The sequence below is a fragment of the Myotis myotis genome, unplaced genomic scaffold, assembly GCF_014108235.1.
Source record: "Myotis myotis isolate mMyoMyo1 unplaced genomic scaffold, mMyoMyo1.p scaffold_m19_p_18, whole genome shotgun sequence".
In the NCBI taxonomy this organism is placed as follows: domain Eukaryota; kingdom Metazoa; phylum Chordata; class Mammalia; order Chiroptera; family Vespertilionidae; genus Myotis; species Myotis myotis.
Genome location: NW_023416322.1, coordinates 33280680 through 33298883, shown reverse-complemented (window position 1 = coordinate 33298883; position 18204 = coordinate 33280680). Strand labels below are relative to the sequence as shown.

At 41.4% G+C, this 18204-nt stretch overlaps 2 protein-coding genes across 8 annotated transcripts in view; one reads left to right on the top strand and one right to left on the bottom strand.

The window, feature by feature from the left end:
- GDAP2 (ganglioside induced differentiation associated protein 2) overlaps window positions 1–16911 on the bottom strand; it is a 30067-nt gene extending 13156 nt beyond the window's left edge. For all 3 annotated transcript variants that reach the window (XR_004973178.1, XM_036342284.1, XM_036342285.1), the window contains exons 1-11: window positions 16723–16911; window positions 12669–12902; window positions 11367–11506; window positions 10785–10938; window positions 10294–10382; window positions 9002–9078; window positions 6231–6390; window positions 5460–5616; window positions 3521–3597; window positions 2530–2606; window positions 757–896 (exon numbers count right to left, since the gene is read on the bottom strand). Coding sequence is in view for 2 of the 3 variants with exons in the window: in XM_036342284.1 (XP_036198177.1) it covers window positions 757–896; window positions 2530–2606; window positions 3521–3597; window positions 5460–5616; window positions 6231–6390; window positions 9002–9078; window positions 10294–10382; window positions 10785–10938; window positions 11367–11506; window positions 12669–12835 (1238 nt within the window). In the remaining variant the exon portion in view is untranslated. The remainder of the gene's footprint in view (window positions 1–756; window positions 897–2529; window positions 2607–3520; window positions 3598–5459; window positions 5617–6230; window positions 6391–9001; window positions 9079–10293; window positions 10383–10784; window positions 10939–11366; window positions 11507–12668; window positions 12903–16722) is intronic.
- Window positions 16912–16949: 38 nt separating this feature from the next.
- The window catches only part of WDR3 (WD repeat domain 3), a 29999-nt gene continuing 28744 nt past the window's right edge, over window positions 16950–18204 (top strand). For 4 of the 5 annotated variants that reach the window (XR_004973177.1, XM_036342282.1, XM_036342280.1 and 1 more), the window contains exon 1: window positions 16950–17042. The gene's annotated coding sequence lies outside the window, so the exon portion shown is untranslated. Of the gene's footprint in view, window positions 17118–18204 lie in introns of all 5 variants that reach the window. The other variant, XM_036342281.1, reaches the window with a different exon arrangement.

Below are 18204 nucleotides of genomic sequence, written 5' to 3'. Positions count from 1 at the left end.
AATAAAACAACCACCAGGAAGGTGGATTGCATTTTTATTTAGGAAATCTATTAGTGAGAAAAAAATTTAAAGCAGAACATTTTATCTTTGCTGTAGTGGGGTGTCTATATATTCTGGTTAAAATGTCTATTATCATTTTAAGGGAAATATAGTTTAATGAAAATAATTTTCTGGCTCCAAGTCAGTAGCCCAGGTTCAAGTCCAAATTCTGCATTGAATGTTAGGAGACCTTGAGCAATGTCCTTCATCTTTCAGAATGTCCATATTTTTCCATCTTTCAAATGTAGATTTGAAATCTATATTTATCTAGCTAGAGGAAAGACGAAGTAAATTCATACTTAACAAAGTTATGATAAGCTTATTTTTTTATATGATGCTAGAATCTCTGGGATTAGATTATGAATTAACAAACTCATGGGTCACTAGATCAAATAAAACAATGTTTATAAATATATTTTGATTAAGTGTAACACCTTATAAATAGAAGGTAGCATTATTATTTTATGTACAAAGGTTGGTCATGACCCCAAACCTTTTCCAAGGTGTTTGAAAAGAAGGCTCAAGTTTACATATGAATTTACTTAAATGTGGTAAGTTGGAGTTAAGCAGTGCCTACAACTATTAAAATATCTGAACTATGAATGATAAAAATCTTTGTATATGAAAGACACTTTCACAGAATACACAGTAATGTTTGCTTCAATTAGGAAAGAAAGAAGCTCTTTCCCTCTTCATAATTTGCAAAAAATAACTAACTTGACATCCACGACATCGTAGAGTTTCTTCAGGAAGTCAGAGTCCAGGTGATTGTATTCGCTTGTCAGTGTGTGAAAATACACTAATACGTATTCCTTCACAGCGATGTGGTCCATTACATGGATAAAGTATAAAAGGGCCTAGAAGATAATGAGGAGCAAAGGTAAAGATCGTTTTGCACAGCCGTCTATTTCACAGAGAGAGGAAAAATCCAGATTAAGCTGCTCTATGCCCAGGCACCGCAGATGGACATTTCACTCTGATGAGCATCAGTTCTCTTTAGAAGGATCTCCAGGAGAGTGAATCATGCCACCGCCCAATCATTCTCATGAATGCTACAGTACCATCCCTCTCTCTCTTGCCCTAACAGTGGTTCTCAACCTTCCTAATGCCACGACCCTTTAATACAGTTCCTCATGTTGTGGTGACCCCCAACCATAAAATTATTTTTGTTGCTACTTCATAACTGTAATTTTGCTACTGTTATGAATCGCAATGTAAATATCTGATATGCAGGATGTATTTTCAGGGGTCTCGACCCACAGGTTGAGAACCGCTGTTAAGGGATGAAGGAGAAGAACCAGTCTCTATTCTAATAACGCTTCCTGTTACTCAAAACAGTTCTTCGGTCAACTACCAGGTTTTTCCTCTGTAGAATAATGACATCAAAATCATTAGCAGTAGAATTTCTAGACTTTCAATCATTCTTGAAGTTTCTGCTTGAATTCAATGAAAGTCTTTGCAGTCTCTACTGACATAGAGGCTCATGGCTCTCTTATAACTGAGAATTACTGAGAGAGGATATTGTAAGTGACGCCTCACATGGTTCACTTTGAGGGCTAATGTTCTTAGCACCTTTACTGTTGACCTGAATGATGAAAATGGGAACAGGTTGAGCCAGTAGATGGCCGTGGGCTGGGCAGCTTTTCTGGAGCTCTGAAAGACTCAAATGTAATGTAACCCAGATCGGTTAGAGAAATATTCCATTACAAGAAAGATAAAATTTAAGAGAAACAAACACAAAACAGACATACAATATGGGCAGGGCCAGTGTGACCCAATGGTGTAGCTATAAACTATGGCAATGAGGAAGCTAAGAGGTAACAACTGAAAGATTGTTATCAAACAGGCTGTTTCCCAATTCCTCCTCAGGGAGTCCTTGGCATTCCCATGACCGGATTAACATGGATTAGGATCCAACTGCTACCAGTTGTTACCTGGTTTGACCTTATAACACATCTCAGTATTTTATATGAAATGACACATGAATATCTAGATCATCAGGGAAGTGCACACTGACATCAATGCAGGATCTATGGTTTTTTATTGGCATCAATTACACTATAAGAATGAGTGTTACACAAATTGAGAGTTCTCTCTCTCTCTCTCTCTCTCCATCCCCCTTCCTCACCTCTATCCTCTCTCTAAAATCAAGAAAAATATAAATTTAAAAAGAAAGAAAAGAACGACAGACTTTATTAGTACAATGATAATACAGGAAGATTCCAATAAAAAATTTGCCTGTTACATGATATCCAAACAAAGCAGATGGGTTTTTGGAGATCACATTATGACATCCCAGTATTTCTGTTTCTCCCACAGAGCAAAACCAAACCCCTAACTTACTGAAATGACACACGCAGATCTGCAGAACCCCAGGGCTGCCACTCCGCCAGAAATATACAATCATCTCACATTCTAAACCCTGATTCCAAATTCACATTCTTCTTTTTAAATCAACATTATTTGTAAACCAGCCTTTCCATGGCTTACCTTGTCCATATCTATTAGTGTTACTGGAATGTTTCTTCCAACCACCACCATCACCGTGCGACCGCAGTTATCAACACCTATAAACAGGAAATGTAAACAGTACCCAGAAACTTTATTCTAGAAGGATTTGTCCTGAGCACCAACCTTATAAAAATAGTCCACACATATGTGAAAGACTGAAAGCCAGGAACGTAAGTTTTTCAAATTCCATCTTCAGATTTCTTAGAAAACACTTTTTAGTTTACCTTTAGGAGGTTTTGATGACTGCCCTTATTACTTTTAAGATAAGGCCTCTTATGGGTTTTAAATCAAGGACAGTCAAAGCTAAGGTTGCAGGCAAAGATCTTTTCATATAGAGCTTTTTGTTTAAACTTACAACTTTTAAAAACATTGGTAATCTGGGAAAACTAAATGGAACTCAAGTATCGTCTGAAAAAAATACAATGGAGAAAGAATGGCAGTCTGAGAACTTTCATTGTCTCCATTATATATTTACATAAGGTTTGAATTTTGTATAGCAAGTATATGGTACTTTTTTTTTTTTAATATATTTTATTGATTTTCCACAGAGAGGAAGGGAGAGAGACAGAGAGCTAGAAACATCGATGAGAGAGAAACATCGATCAGCTGCCTCCTGCACACCCCCCACTGGGGATGTGCCCGCAACCCAGGCACATGCCCCTGACCGGAATGCCCCAGGACCTTCCAGTCCGCAGGCCGACGCTCTATCCACTGAGCCAAACCGGCTTCGGCAGTATATGGTACTTTTAAAAGCAAAAAAAAAATGTAATAAGAAAAGGACACTAAGAAGAAATGAAGTTGGCTGATATACAACTACCAGTTGAAATTTTCATAGGTTTCATCTTCATTAGTACAAAAACACTTCATTCATAGAAAATGGGCAACAGCAGAGAAAAATGAAGTCTCGAACAGCATGCCAGGTAGGGTCCTTAATTAGTAATAGAATAAGTTGCCATATCCACAAGCTCACCTGTTTGGTATAAGGCTTTTAGAGAAGCAATATCCGATAGGTCCTCAGATCTTGCTTGACATAACCAGCGATTATAACTAGAGAAATAAAAGATACAATCATTATAATAAACCCTTGTAAATTAAATTCAACAGTTGGGACCTGTTTTTATCTTGCCCTGTTTTATTATAATGAGGAAGAAGTTAGAGTTGCCGTTATATATGCAGAATCTCTACTGTATATTATTGATAAAAGAAGCACAAACGAGTTACTGAGAAAAGGTGTCCATATGTATTTAAGAAACCCTTTATGATCAAATGAAGACTACTCATGTAATTGGCCCAGATACCAAGTCTCAAACTAACACTGTTTTTAAATACTATTACTCTCCTTTGCAAAAAAATAAAAGCAAAGAGAAAGCCTAACTCAGTAGCAGTTCTACAAAATAGATGTTCATTCATTCAACAAAGATTTGCTCTATGATAGGGGTTGAGAATACTATAGAGAAAAGACACCGTGAGTGCCCTCCAGGAGTTTACTTTGCAGAAGAAAAACGGGTGTGTTGTACATGTTATGTTATGTGGGACCACAAAGGAACTAGGTAACTTTATCTATGAAGTCCTGGCTTCTTTAATGATTGATTAGTCACAATAGTTGTACTATCCCCCCTATACCAGATCACGGGGACCACAGTTTGGCATTGGCTAAGAGGATATTCGAAGAAAACTGTTTGCCAGATGATTCTTACACATGGCCTAGAAATCACTGAAACTATCATCTGATTGGAAAAGGCTGTTCATTGGTGACCCCTAGTGGCTACTGTGCTTTTGTTTATATAAATTAAATCATAATAAAGTGAAGACCAGGAACTCAGGAGACACGAAATTCGAACTCTAAGGGACTCCAGAGATCGCCTAGTCCAACTCCCACTTTACAGATGGAGGATGACAACCACCACACATCATTAACTATAGTGGATAAATGCTATGCTAGGCTTTGGTTAATTAGAGTCTGAAAAAGCATATAGGAGGCAGCATCTGCTCCAGACTCTATTCCATCTATTCCAGCTTATCTCCAGCGAGGTACATTTCCAGAAACCGTCCCTTCTGGGCTAACACCTGGAGAATGGGCAGGAATTGAAGGATGAGAGTATTCCAGTCCAAAGGGATGCCAAGTAGCAAAGCGCAAAGGTAAACTAGACCATGATTGCTCAGTACTGAAGAGGACAGCAGTGACCAGTTTTAAGAGCCTGCTAAGTATCAGGTGCAGTGCTAAGCTCATGACATTATCCTATTTAATGTTCACAACTGTATAAGCTGTCATCCCCTCAGCCAACTCTGTAAGGTAATGGATGATATTAACCATGTATGTATAGCTTATGACTTTTTTCTTTCCTTTACCATTTTTTTGAAAAGCAGCTAGCTTTCCAAGAACTATCAATCCTTGGAAAAGCTTACCCAGAAGTACAAAAGCTACTTTTCTTTGTTTCAAAGAGGATTTATTCAGAATTGCTTAAAAAAAAACACCTGAAAGAAATGAAATGCCTTTATAAGGTCCTGAGGATAAATCGAGGAGAAATAAAGCTCTTCTAAAGGTAATAAAACTGTAGATTATGTTTTAATTATAAACATAGTCAAGCCGGGTAAAACCTTTGTAAGTCTGCCATTCCCGTTCCCTAGGTTCCACTTTTACAACAGAACCTCACCCAGAAGCACCACAATTATCGCAGAAAGGGCAGGAACTCTGAAATCAGACATGCATCTCAACACTGGCTTCAACACATGTTAACTGTGGCCCCCGATAAATTAACTTTGAATTTCTGTTCCACAAAACGGGGACAATATTATCCTCACGGGACTGCCATGAGGAATAAAGTGGGAAGCATACACATGGATAGATGGAAGGCCCTTTCTTCCTTCCCAGACCTTACGTGTCTTTCAGGCCAGAGGGTTTCCCTTACTTTCTCTGATGCTGCTTCTGTAGGGCTGCCTCTGATAACTGTCCCTGAAGGATCAGTCTTCTCTGCTTATCAATATCTCCTTCCATTCGGGCAAAAGCATGAGAGCCAATGAAAGAGAGGTCAGCTCCCAAGCCTTCTTCCTCCTCTTCTTGGTCGTCTGTAACAAAAACACCAGCAAGAGAGCTGAGGACAAAACTTGACTGTAAATGCTACAAATAGATTATGAATGCCCAACAGGGATGACTATGAGCTAGCTCAAAATTATATTTTGAGAATGAAAATGAAATCTGATTTAGGCATCTAAAGAATTGAAATAATGAAGGAAAGCAACAAATGTTTGGGGTCATTTATCCAGAGCCGTTAAAGGAGGGAGCACCTGATTGGCCAGCACATAACCTCAGTCCTTTGGTCAAGTCACCGAGGAAGGAAGATGTTAGGTATGGTTTTAGAAGACCTTATTGAAGTTGTTGAACAGTTTAGATGATCATGTACGGGACTGCTGTCTCAACAGTGACCTGTATCAACTTCATGAAGGCAAGAACGTTGTTATATTCACCTCTGAATTTCTATTGCCTAACACAGACCTCACATAGGCATGTGGGTATATTTAATTTTTTTAGTTTTATTTAAAGAGTAAATCTTAACAAGAATAAGATGCTTAAAAACCTCTAAGTTGGTCTTGATCTCAGTGTCACACTAACAGACACATACTCTCTTCTGTGATCAATCCCTTCCCTTCCTTAAGAGGGAGATGAGAAAGGCAGAACTCACCTTCCGGGGCACCAGGTTTCTCACTTATTCGAATCTGCCGTTCAGGTACCACAGGCTCCCCTTCTGCATTTCCAATATCTGCAGGCAGGTATGGCAATGACCGCCCCTCCTCCTTTAATGACCTTGGGAAGTACAGAGGGAGCAGCTTTTGGTAAGTAGCCTGTGTCGGAAAAGCAAGACGTGCTGTGACAAATCACGAAGTAATGAAGCAGGCACCTCAGTGCTTAGTGCTGCTCAGACGCTGTGAAGAGAGCCTCCATCAGGGAGGAAGACCTCCCCTGCCCTAAGCTCACAGCAGATGCTGTCTGGGACCTCCTTCAGTTTTGTTAAAGATCAGGACATCATTAGCTAGTTAAACATGGCTCCCATTCCGGCAATTCCTGGTGACTGAGCCTGGAATGCGTCCTGCCACTCCTGTCTCCTCCCCACCCTTCACCTTACTAACGACATGTCTTTCAAGATTTGGCTGAGATGCTCCTCCACAATGCTCAGTGAGCCATTAAGGTCCACGGATCCGGTTTAATTTTTGAGTATTTTTTTTTAATACTCATTATGGAGAATTGCAATTTCAAGACTTTTATTCTTCTTTAGAGGTTTCCCAAAGAACAAAGGAAAACATTTTTTTTTTTTTTTTTTTTTAAATATATTTTATTGATTTTTTACAGAGAGGAAGGGAGAGAGACAGAGAGTTAGAAACATCGATGAGAGAGAAACATCGATCAGCTGCCTCCTGCACACCTCCTACTGGAGATGTGCCCGCAACCCAGGTACATGCCCTTGACCGGAATCGAACCTGGGACCTTTCAGTCCGCAGGCCGACGCTCTATCCACTGAGCCAAACCGGTTCCGGCTGGAAAACATTTTTAAATTAGAATGAAACTCATTCTATTTTATAATTTCCATATGAGTTGGTTCATTTGACCCATTTATAAATCCATGATACATCAGAGGCATTTAGTGCTCTTATTTTTCCTGTATCTTTTTCATCATCCTAGAAATTATTTTATCATTAACCATTAATTATTCCCAACGATACTAAAAAAAACACAAACTAAAATAGTATAAAAAAAATGATAGAATTGCTTAGAAAAACAATGAAATCATTCAAGAAAACATGTCAGTTTTCTTATTGTTCACCTGCAATATTGCATCATCTTTCATGTATAGACACATAAGAAGAGACACCATTTTTATAGCCTTTTTAAAAAACTGAGATGGAATTCACATACTATAAAATTCACCCTTTTAAAGTATTATAATTCCATGGGTTTTAGTATATTCACAAAGTTGTAGAACCATCACCAATATCTAATTCCAGAACATTTTCATCATCCTAAAAAGAAAACCTAAACTCAGACTTAGCTAGATCATCCCCATTCCTCCCTCCCTGACACTGGCAACCACTAATCCACTCTCTGTCTGTATGGATTTGCCTATTCTGGACATTTCATAAAAATGGAATACAGTCTGTGGGCTTTTGTGTCTGGCTTCTTTCACATAGCATAACATTCTCAAGGTTCACCCCCACGGTAGCCTGTATCAGTACTTCATTCCTTCTTACAGCTTAATATTCCATTGTATGTATATACACATTTGTCAACTCATCAGTCGATTACATTTGGTTGTTCCCACTTTTGGGCTGTTATGAAGAATGCTGACATAAATATTCATGTACAGTGTTTGGGTGGACAAATGTTTTCAGTTTCCTTCTGTCTTTACCTAAGACTGAAATCTCTCTCCAACTTTTTGTGGAAATGCCACTGTTTTCCAAAGCAGCTGCGCAATTTTACATCCTCACTCGATATGTACGAGGTTTGGATTGCTCTACAGCCTCACCAACACTTATTATCTATGCAATTACAGCCATACTAGGGAATGAAAAGTGTTTTTTATTTGCAATTTCCTAATGACAAATGTTGTGGAGCATCTTTTTATGTGCTTATTGGTCATCTGGATATCTTTTCTAAAGTAATGCCTACTTAAAACTTCTGCCCATTTAAAAAAAAAAAAAGACTTTTTAAAAAAGCAATTTAAGGTTCAAAACAAAACTGAGAAGGTACAGAGATTTCTCATATCCCCCTTGTCCCAAGACATACACAGCCACCAGAGTGGCATATTTGTTCTAACTGATGAGCCTACAATGTCACATCTAATCACCTCTGGGTCTTTCACTGATGCCCTTTACCAGGTTAAGGAAGTTACCTTCTATTCCCAGTTTGTTGAGTGCTTTTTATCATGAAAGGTTGTTAGATTTTGTCCAATTTCTGCATCTACTGAGATGATCATATGGTTTTATCTTTTTTTTTTTTTTTTTTTTTTTAAATATATTTTATTGATTTTTTACAGAGAGGAAGGGAGAGAGATAGAGAGTTAGAAACATCGATGAGAGAGAAACATCGATCAGCTGCCTCCTGCACATCTCCCACCGGGGATATGCCCGCAACCCAGGTACATGCCCTTGACCGGAATCGAACCCGGGACCCTTCAGTCCGCAGGCCGACGCTCTATCCACTGAGCCAAACCGGTTTCAGCTGGTTTTATCTTTGATTCTATTATTATTCTATCCACTATTCTATTACTATGGTGCATTACATTGATTGATTTTTGTATATTGAACCAACCTTACATTCCTGAGATAAATCCCATTTGGTAACCCTTTTATATGTTGCTGGATTCAGTTTGCTAATAATTTGTTAAAGATTTGTGCATCTCTATTCATAAGAGATATTGGTCTGTAAGATTTAAACAATGCAACATAATTAGCAAAATACCTCTTCAAGTTCAGAGACAGCAAATACTACTTTTTCAATGGTCTCCCCATGAATCTCTAGAAATCTTCTTACAGTGCCTAAGGGGGGAAAAAAAAAAAAAAAGGAAAGATTATTCAAAAAAGAAGAAGTTACTTACATATGAAGAAAAATCAAACTCTTCAAAGTTTTATTTTTGTAATGGATCACTGCTCATTTCATTCAGGTCTCTGCTCAATGAAAAAATAAGATCTCTGCTCCTCAAGTTCAGTCTAATATAATGTATATAAATAATACTCTTTCTATACAATATATAAATTTACTATGAAATCCTTGAGCAGTAAGGATCTTGGTTTTTAAAATAGCTAATTATTAAATAAGACTATTTAAGACTGAGGCCAAGCCCTTGCCCTAAATTCTATACATGCTAATATCTTTGTAATTTTTTGGTGGATATAAGCTCCTCATATTTATTTTTTTGTTTACTGATACATCAGATGTATTATTATCTTATAAAACATGTATGAAATAATTGTTAAATCCAAAAATCTTAAGACAATAGATAAGAAATGTTATTCTCCAGTTAATAAATCATATATCTATATACACACAGGGAGCAGGGACCTGGTTGCAGGTATAGGATTAAGACAAGAAAGTCAACTTTTATTCTATACTAGAGGCCCAGTGCACAAATTCGTGCATAGGTGGGGTCTCCCGGCCTGGCTAGTGATCAGGGCCGATGAGGGCTGGCTGGCCTGGGAGGAGCCATGGGAGGTTGGCCGGCCAGCCAGGGGAGGGACCGCGGGAGAGCTCCAGGGCCTGTCCAGCCTTCTCGCCCAGTCCCAATCGGCTGGACCCCAGCAGCAAGCTAACCTGGTGGTCAGTGTGCATCATAGTGACTGGTCAAGCGGTCAACCAATCAGTTGGACACTTAGCATATTATGCTTATATTATATAAGATACTTTTGTATTTTTTCACAAAGATTATGTATTACTTTGGTAATAATAAAGAAATCAGTTTTTTATTAAGCTCCCACTCTGAATTAGGATTCAAATACCCAATGTATTGGCCATACTTCTTAGCTTGGTATCATTTTAATAGGCAAATCTTCCATTCAAATGGATAAAAATATCAACAGAAGAAAGTAAATTGAGAGCTTTACACTTTATCAATAAAAGCTTCCCTACAGGTGCCACGGTCAGTTAACAACTCTTCTTTGGCTATAATTATTTCACTAGTGATATAAAATTTTTAAGTCTCAATTTATGTACAGTGATCCCAACCCCATGTATGAAGTGCTAAGCCAATTACTTACGAAGGGCAATGTGTGTGGCATCCTCTAAAGGATAACCTCGTTTTGCAGAATTGATGACACAGAATCCAACAGAAGACATTGACTGCTCTCTGCAACCAAACAGAAAACACAAAAATTACACTACCAACATCCATAATCCACAACTAATTTTAAAATGCAGCTTAACTTCTCCTTCCCTGTCCCTTCAACAAATCTACCATAGTACCTAATGCACTTGCAGTATTTAAGAATTATTTATAATTTAGTTGCACCATGTGGGGGAAATATATTCCACATAAAGACTGAGTAAAATGAGAACAAGTTACATTCTCAAGTCACCCAGAGCCATTCCTGTTACTGCTAAGTTTGAGAAGACAATGGACTCTATCTTCAGGGTCCTCTGAAATTATCTAAATCCCTCAAATTCTGACTCCTGCAGCTAGGCTTCCTTGTGAAACCAGGGCCTTTAACAATGTATGGCATGCTATGGCCAGGGAGCGAGAAGGCCGTACTTGGCCAGCTGAAGGACGTTTCGGTAGCAGCTGTACAGGGAGCTCTCAGCTGCTGTGCGGTAGCGGCTCTTGTACTTGGGTCCCACCGTGTGAATGATGAACCGGGCCGCTAGATGAAATCCTTTTGTCAACTTGGCTTCACCTGTCCGGCACCCTGGGAGCAATGGAGCACATACGTCATGGTGGTGTTAGAGAGAAAACAAAAAAACAATACATGACACACAGAATAAGAACGTTGAGAAATTTCCGTTAAAAACATGAGTTAAACACATTTACCTGTTCCCAAAATGACAGCGAGCAATACAATAGGTATGAAAACAGAGACGAAAAGAATGGGAGAGAACGTGAAGCAAATTAAGCATCAAAATTTTGGAGGGTAGACAGTCAATGACCTAGAAGTAACTGATTTAGCAATGCAGGGGAACCTAACTGTGCGGAAATGGGGCAATCAATATGAAGAAAGGGGGTGGTACTGAAAGGCAGTGCTGGATTCCAGACAGACTGCTTTCACTCAATTCCAGATTCCACCATGTCCTGCCCAGACTCTTCCTAAGCAATACATCCTTAAGAAAATCCACTCACCTTTAAGTTTCTGGAGTTCCTCCTTCAAATCAGGCCCTGCCAGCATGAAGATACTTTCTGACACGGGATTCTTATCTGTGAGGTTTTCATTGCTGGTGTTCACAATGGCTGTACAGTTCAGCAATGCCACGTCTCCTTTCCTGAGCAAACAAAGAGCAAGTGTGGGGATGAGGAGGAGATAAGAAAGCTAGTTTCTAATTCTTTCAAAACGTTCTACTCTCAGAAAGACTAATCTGGCATCCTAGGTAGATATGGAAAGCAATTCCTACAAGTCTAAAACAAATAAAACCATGTTATTCCTTTGCTTCCTTCACATTTGTTTCATTATAATAAAATGCTCATAGCGCAGAAGTGGTTGGTGTAAAGAGTTTAGACGCAGCAATATTGTGTATAATACCCCAACTATGAAAACAACTAAACTGTCCATCAACTAATAAATTGATAAACTAAATGTGGTGTAGCCATACAATGGGATATTATTTGGCCATAAAAAGTAATGAAGTACTGATTCAAACTACAACATGGATGAATCTTAAAAACATTACACTAAGTCACAATTGATTCGATGTATAGTAAATGTCCAGAATAGGTAAAGCTATAGAGAGAGAAAGTAGGTTAGTGGTTGCCTAGAATTGAGAGATTGTGTATGTGTGTATTTGGGGGTTGGGGATAGAGAAAAGGGAAGAGGGTAGTGACTGCTGATGAGTATAGAACTTCGGGTCAATGAAAATGTTCTAAAATTGACAGTGGTGATGGTCACACAACTTTGTGATATCTGGCTCGTAAAATTTAAATTGGTGAATTGTATCTCAATAAAGCTTTTTGTAAAAAATAATGTATTACTACTAATACATTCAACAAGATAGATGAACTTTCAAATAATTATGCTGAATGAAAGAAGTCAGACTAAAAAGTAGTAAACTCTAGAAAATGCAAACTAATCTATAGTGCCAGAATGGTCAATGGTAGCTTGGGGATGTGGAGGCAGGGAAGGCAGGAGAAAGGGATTTCCAAGGGACACAAAAAATATTTGGTGGGGGAGATAAGTATATTCACTGTCTTGATTGTGATGATGGGTTCATGGCTGTATACGTATGTCAAAATTTACCAAATTGTACACTTTAAATGTGTGCAGTTTCTTGTATGTCAATTATACCTTAATAGAGGCACATATGTCTATGCAAAGCACCATTTCAACAATGCTAGGGCTTACAAAAAAAAGAAACTCTGAGAAAAAAAAAATTAGGAAGAAGTTCTGAGAATGTATTATCATATCGTGATATGATTTAACCAAAGAATTACCAAAGAATCACTTTTCCATTGATAGTCTTGTTAAAAAGAAAAGGTGATCTAATGGTGTCTGCATCGGTTGCAGTATCAGAAGCATTTAGTTCATCTTCACAAGAGTCACCCCAGCTTGGCAGTGTATCCACATCCACAAACTGGGAAGGTGCACCCAAGGGATCCATGGAATGGGAACTTCAGCTCGTCTTTTCCCAAATTCCTCAGCAACTCAATATTCACGGGAGACTTTAGCTTCAGAGAAAAAGAAACCAATGTTTTAATAGAGAAGCACAGATACTACTTTACTTCCACTAGCGCAAATAACAAAACCCTACTGTGAAGTGCTCTAACAGTATATTGTATTATTATAGTCACTTATACAGTCCATAAAAATCAATGTACAACAAAGGATTGCTAATTTCTCTCTCTCTAAATTTCTTCCAGCTTTTCTAAAATAGGAAGAGGGATTATTTAAGCACAAATTCTTTTCAGAGAATTACAGCCACTAAAATAATCACAGGGACCACCAATTCTTCTTTCCAGAAACACAGGAATATTCATTCAACACTCACCGAGTGTCGGCTAATGGGGGAAGAGCTAGGTGCTGCAAGATAGGTAATATGTACAATTTAAAGAGTTCAGTCTAATGATAATGTGGCAAAATACAGAATGAGAAGCAAGGAGCTTACTTCAATCAAGCAGTAAGCGATAATAAGGTTTGAACTGAGTAGAGAAGGAGCTGGAGAAAGCATGGATTTTAAAGGCCTACATTCCTGCTCTGCACATGTCTAACTGTCTACTCTCTCAATACCAGGATAAAACTGCTTGAGAAGATTATTTTTATTTGCTACTAAGTACTCCTTTGAAATTATTTTGAAATAAAGAAACTAGCCGAAACCGGTTTGGCTCAGTGGATAGAGCGTCGGCCTGTGGACTGAAAGGTCCCAGGTTCGATTCCGGTCAAGGGCATGTACCTGGGTTGCGGGCACATCCCCAGTAGGGGGTGTGCGGGAGGCAGCTGATCGATGTTTCTCTCTAATTGATGTTTCTAGCTCTCTATCTCTCTCCCTTCCTCTCTGTAAAAAATCAATAAAATATTTTTAAAAAAAAGAAATAAAGAAACTAATTTTATCCACAAGTTTGTATTTAGTCCATCAAATCAGCCTTTGAAACTGGAGGCACAATTCTATTGATCTGTTCACAAGTATTCAGACTTGAACTGCACAAGCTGAACAGAGGACAAAGGGAGACTACACTCACTTTCCACTTGACTAGTTCTGTAAGAGAATGCAGTATCCTCAATTCTCTCTCACAACATCTTGATCGCCTTCCCCTCAGTCTGCCTCTTCCCAAAACATTTCCCTACCCCATTTCTCCTTCGGAAATGGAAACTCTTTTCACTGCTGAACTTTTTAAAAGTAATCTGTTTTGCAGCTCTACTTCCTATTCTTCCATTTATGCAACGTACTGCAGTTTTGCTTCCACCTCTCTAACAATGCTAAAGCTGCCCTTTCAAAGTCAACAATACCTCCCCAAACGTGGAATCTAAGAGCTAAACAACTTTTAGCTGCATTTACTATTATTTCCTTCCTGAAACGATATTATCTTCTTTGACAGTACACACTCCAGGTTCTCCTTTATCTCCAACCTCATCTTGTTAGACCTTCTTCCCAGATCTTAAGTCACTGTGACCCACAAGATACTGGATGTTAAATGAGTAGTAAGTAACAGAGCACTATTTGCAGGGTAGAGTTGAATGGCATTTAAGGGCAGTGCATGGCATTTAACAAAGGGTAAATTCTTTTTCAGCTCCATCTCTAAACAGAAATTTACTTTCTAACCAAAAAGAAATTTAAATCTCCTCCTCCCCAGTGATGCAAACGGAGCCCCAAAGCCAAGCTAGGCAGGAAAATCTGATTCCTTATCCTTAAGGAACAATAATTTTTAACATTCTTGGGGTCACAGGCCCCTTTGAAAATCACATGAGTAATAAAGACCCTTTCATCACCCAAAATGTGAGCACATAAGCTCATACTTCCAAATAAATTTGAGAGGGTTCTCAGACTCAGATTAAGAATCCCAGTGATGGCCGTAACTGGTTTGGCTCAGTGGATAGAGCGTCGGCCTGCGGACTGAAAGGTCCCAGGTTCGATTCCGGGCAAGGGCATGTACCTTGGTTGCGGGCACATCCCCAGTAGGGGGTGTGCAGGAGGCAGCTGATCGATGTTTCTCTCTCATCGATGTTTCTAACTCTCTATCCCTCTCCCTTCCTCTCTGTAAAAAATCAATAAAATATATTTTAAAAAAAAGAAAAAAGAATCCCAGTGATGGAAAGAATGCAAACAGAGGGCTCAGGCAAGAGAGAGGATGGGTTCAATCCCCGGTCAGTGCATATACAAGAATCAACCAAGGAATGCATAAGTAAATGGAACAACAAAATTGATGTCTCTCTTTCTCCTACTTCCTCTCTATTAAAAACATCAATAAAAAAAAGACAATAGAATTAAGCAGAACACCTTGGATCACTGTCTCAAAACAACCTGATTGTTGTCTGGATAAAAAGAAAACTATCATTTTCCATTTATATCTGTGTAGTACTTATTCTTCAAAATGCTTACACTGATTAGATAGGCCTAGATAAAATTACAAAGAGAGCCGGTCCTTGCTTTTGATCTCTCTTTAAAAAAAAAAATGTTTTTATTGATTTCAGAGAGAGGAAGGGAGAGGGGGCGATAGAAACATGGGTGAGAGGGCAACATCAACTGGCTGCCTCCTGCACGCTCTCTACTGGGATGGAGCCCCCACCCCAGCATGGCACGTGCCCCAACCGCGTGGGGACCATGCTCAACCAACTGAGCCACACCAGCTGCGCTTGACCTCCCATTTCGACGAGTTCATTTTCACTGTCTTTGCATAAATTACAGGTCTACCATTCTTTACGTCTTTGTATTTCTATATTTATCCGGGGTACATTAGATATTTGTGCACAATACCTTTATCCCAACATCAAATCCATTATATTTAAGTCATTCTATGCAAATGGAAAGAATGACTTTTCATTTTTCAAAATTACTTAGATGGAAAAACAAACAAGCAGTCAAATATGTCAACAATAAATAGAGTATAACAAACATATTGCTAAACCGTGTCAAGGGCACAGGTCCAATTCAACACCATCATTCAAAAACACCCAAAGCACATGCTGTAAGGATGAGTTAGCAGAACCACATTAAAAGAACTTTACTATCTTCAATTATAAGTATTAATACTTTGAGCAATTTTAAATGTAAATAAGAAATTAGGGTCATATTCTTGTATAGTGTATGTATTGGGAACTTTATAAGATGCATAACCTTAGCACTCAGTCACAGCTGCTCTTACACCAACTTTTATTAAATATGAGATTAGTTATCTACAGTTTACACAGGTGTACAACAGCTGTCTTAGCATCAGATCACCCAAGGGGTGTGATCTAGGTAGTAGGTAGCCTACTCCGTTTTCTACGGAAGCACAGGTTAGCTTTCCTTTTCCACAGCTATAGACGCCAGGACTCATTTCTGAACCTTTCTGTGCCGCCCAACTATACAGGCGAACAGAACTGCAAGAGCACATAAGCCTCAGTTACCCAGTGAGGGGGAGTCAGCTCGGGTCACTTCCTCCTCCAGCGGCCAGGGAGCGGAAACACAAAGCCGGACCAATGTCACTCCAGGGACTGCGGGGATCCAGACAATTCGGCACGAGACGCCTAGTCCACCAGGGCAACATACAGATCTCACTCCGGGATTACAACCCGCGGGGCTCCCGGCCCCATTTCTCCGCACCCAGGGCACGCGCCTCCCCCGTGACCACAGCAAAGCGATCCCTGTGCCCGGGTCTGCCTACCTTCCCTCCTCCCGGATAAGCCGTCCCGGACGGCACATCGGGAAAGAGAAACCCAGCAGCGGGGAAGGATCATTCTTCCAGAGAAGCCACAGAACTGACCCTCTGCCCGCACACCCAGCCGGGGTGAGTCCAGTGCGCCCCCGGCCCGCTCCGCCCCGCCTCCCCTCCCGGCCTCTGCCCCGCCACTCACCTCACTCCCGCGGTCCCATCCGGGCGGCAGGCGGGGCGGGTTGAACTCCTCATAGGAAGCCGCCGATCGGCACCCCGGACCACTCCTCCAGGAGCTGGAAGGGCAAGGCGATCCAAGTCCCTGGAAGCCGGAGTGACCAGCTGCAGAAGCTCTGGGCTGCGAAACACCGACTTCCGTTCCCGGCAGGTGCTCACCAATCAGAGCCCGGCTCTTACGTCATTTCCGCCTATCGAGGCCTAGGAAACGCCGGATGGACGAGATTGGGGGGGAGGACCGGAAGGGGCGGGGCCCGAGCAGCCCGGCGCCTCGTGGAGGCTGAGGTGAGGACCCGGGGTGCTCCGCTCCTCGACTTTGTTTCCTGGCTGAGGCCTTCGTGGTTGCCAGCAGCAGACGAGGCGAGGGGGAGTTGGGGTCGGGCGCTGGGGTGGAGGGGCACCTGGGCGGTGGTAGCGGAGGCCGCGCGCGGGCGCCCGGGGCCGGCGCGTGCACAGGCTCGCCCGAGGACGCTCCGGCGGCGTCCGGTGTGCGAATTCCTCTCACCCTCTCCAGACTGAAGGCTCGGCTTAGGTAGGGGCGTCCCCGCCCTTCCGTGGAAGCAGCGTGGAAGCAACGTGTGTGGGGCGCGGGGGGCTGTGGCTTAGGACGCAGGGGCGGTGGGGGCGCCGAGGCAGGTGAGGCCGTAAGCCCGGTGATGATGCCTCGTGTGGAGGACGGCAAAGCACGGCGGCTGCGGACAAGGCCGTGAGAAGTGGACTGGCCCCGACGGGAGCGGGCCTCACAGGAAGTCGCCGATTAAAACAGGCAGCGGGAGCGTGCTTGTTGCTGTCGGTGACAGGGGCGACGTGAAGGCCAGGTGGCAGGACGCGGAGGGAAGCCGAACCGCCCGCCCTGAGAGGTTCTGTGAGGCATGGGGAGGGGCCGAGAGGAGGAGTCTTGGGAACTGCACACCGTTTAGCCCTTTCAAGGGCTTTGGGTCAGGGCCGCGCACGTGAAAAGATGAGGCTGGTAGCGTTAACGACTTTCAGGTGCAGAGCCGGCGGCGGTGCTAGATGGGAAACTGGTGCCGCAACTCAGTGATAAAAAGCCGGAAGCGGAAGTGGGGAGAGAGGAAAGGGTCCTCCTCGGGGAGACGAGTGGGAGTTCCCGACCCGCGGGGGCAGGGCCGCGAGGAATGCTGGCGTGAGCCTGGGCCGGGGTCTGGCTTCGGGCTGTTTCCCGTCGCCGCTGGTTTCCTGGTCTGTAAAATTGGAAATAACAGCAGTACCTACCGTGGAAGGTTATGGTGAAGAATTTTTTTTAATATTGATATTTACAAAATGCGAGGTGCTCTAAGTGCTTTACATAGACGAGCCCACTTACGGGACTCCCTGGCTGGAGGTGACTACACAGTTGTATACGTGTCTTCGGTTATGTGCGTATATTCGGCAACACACGCAGGTAGTCCCGACTCGGGATTTTTCTACTTCCCGGTAGTGGGAAAGG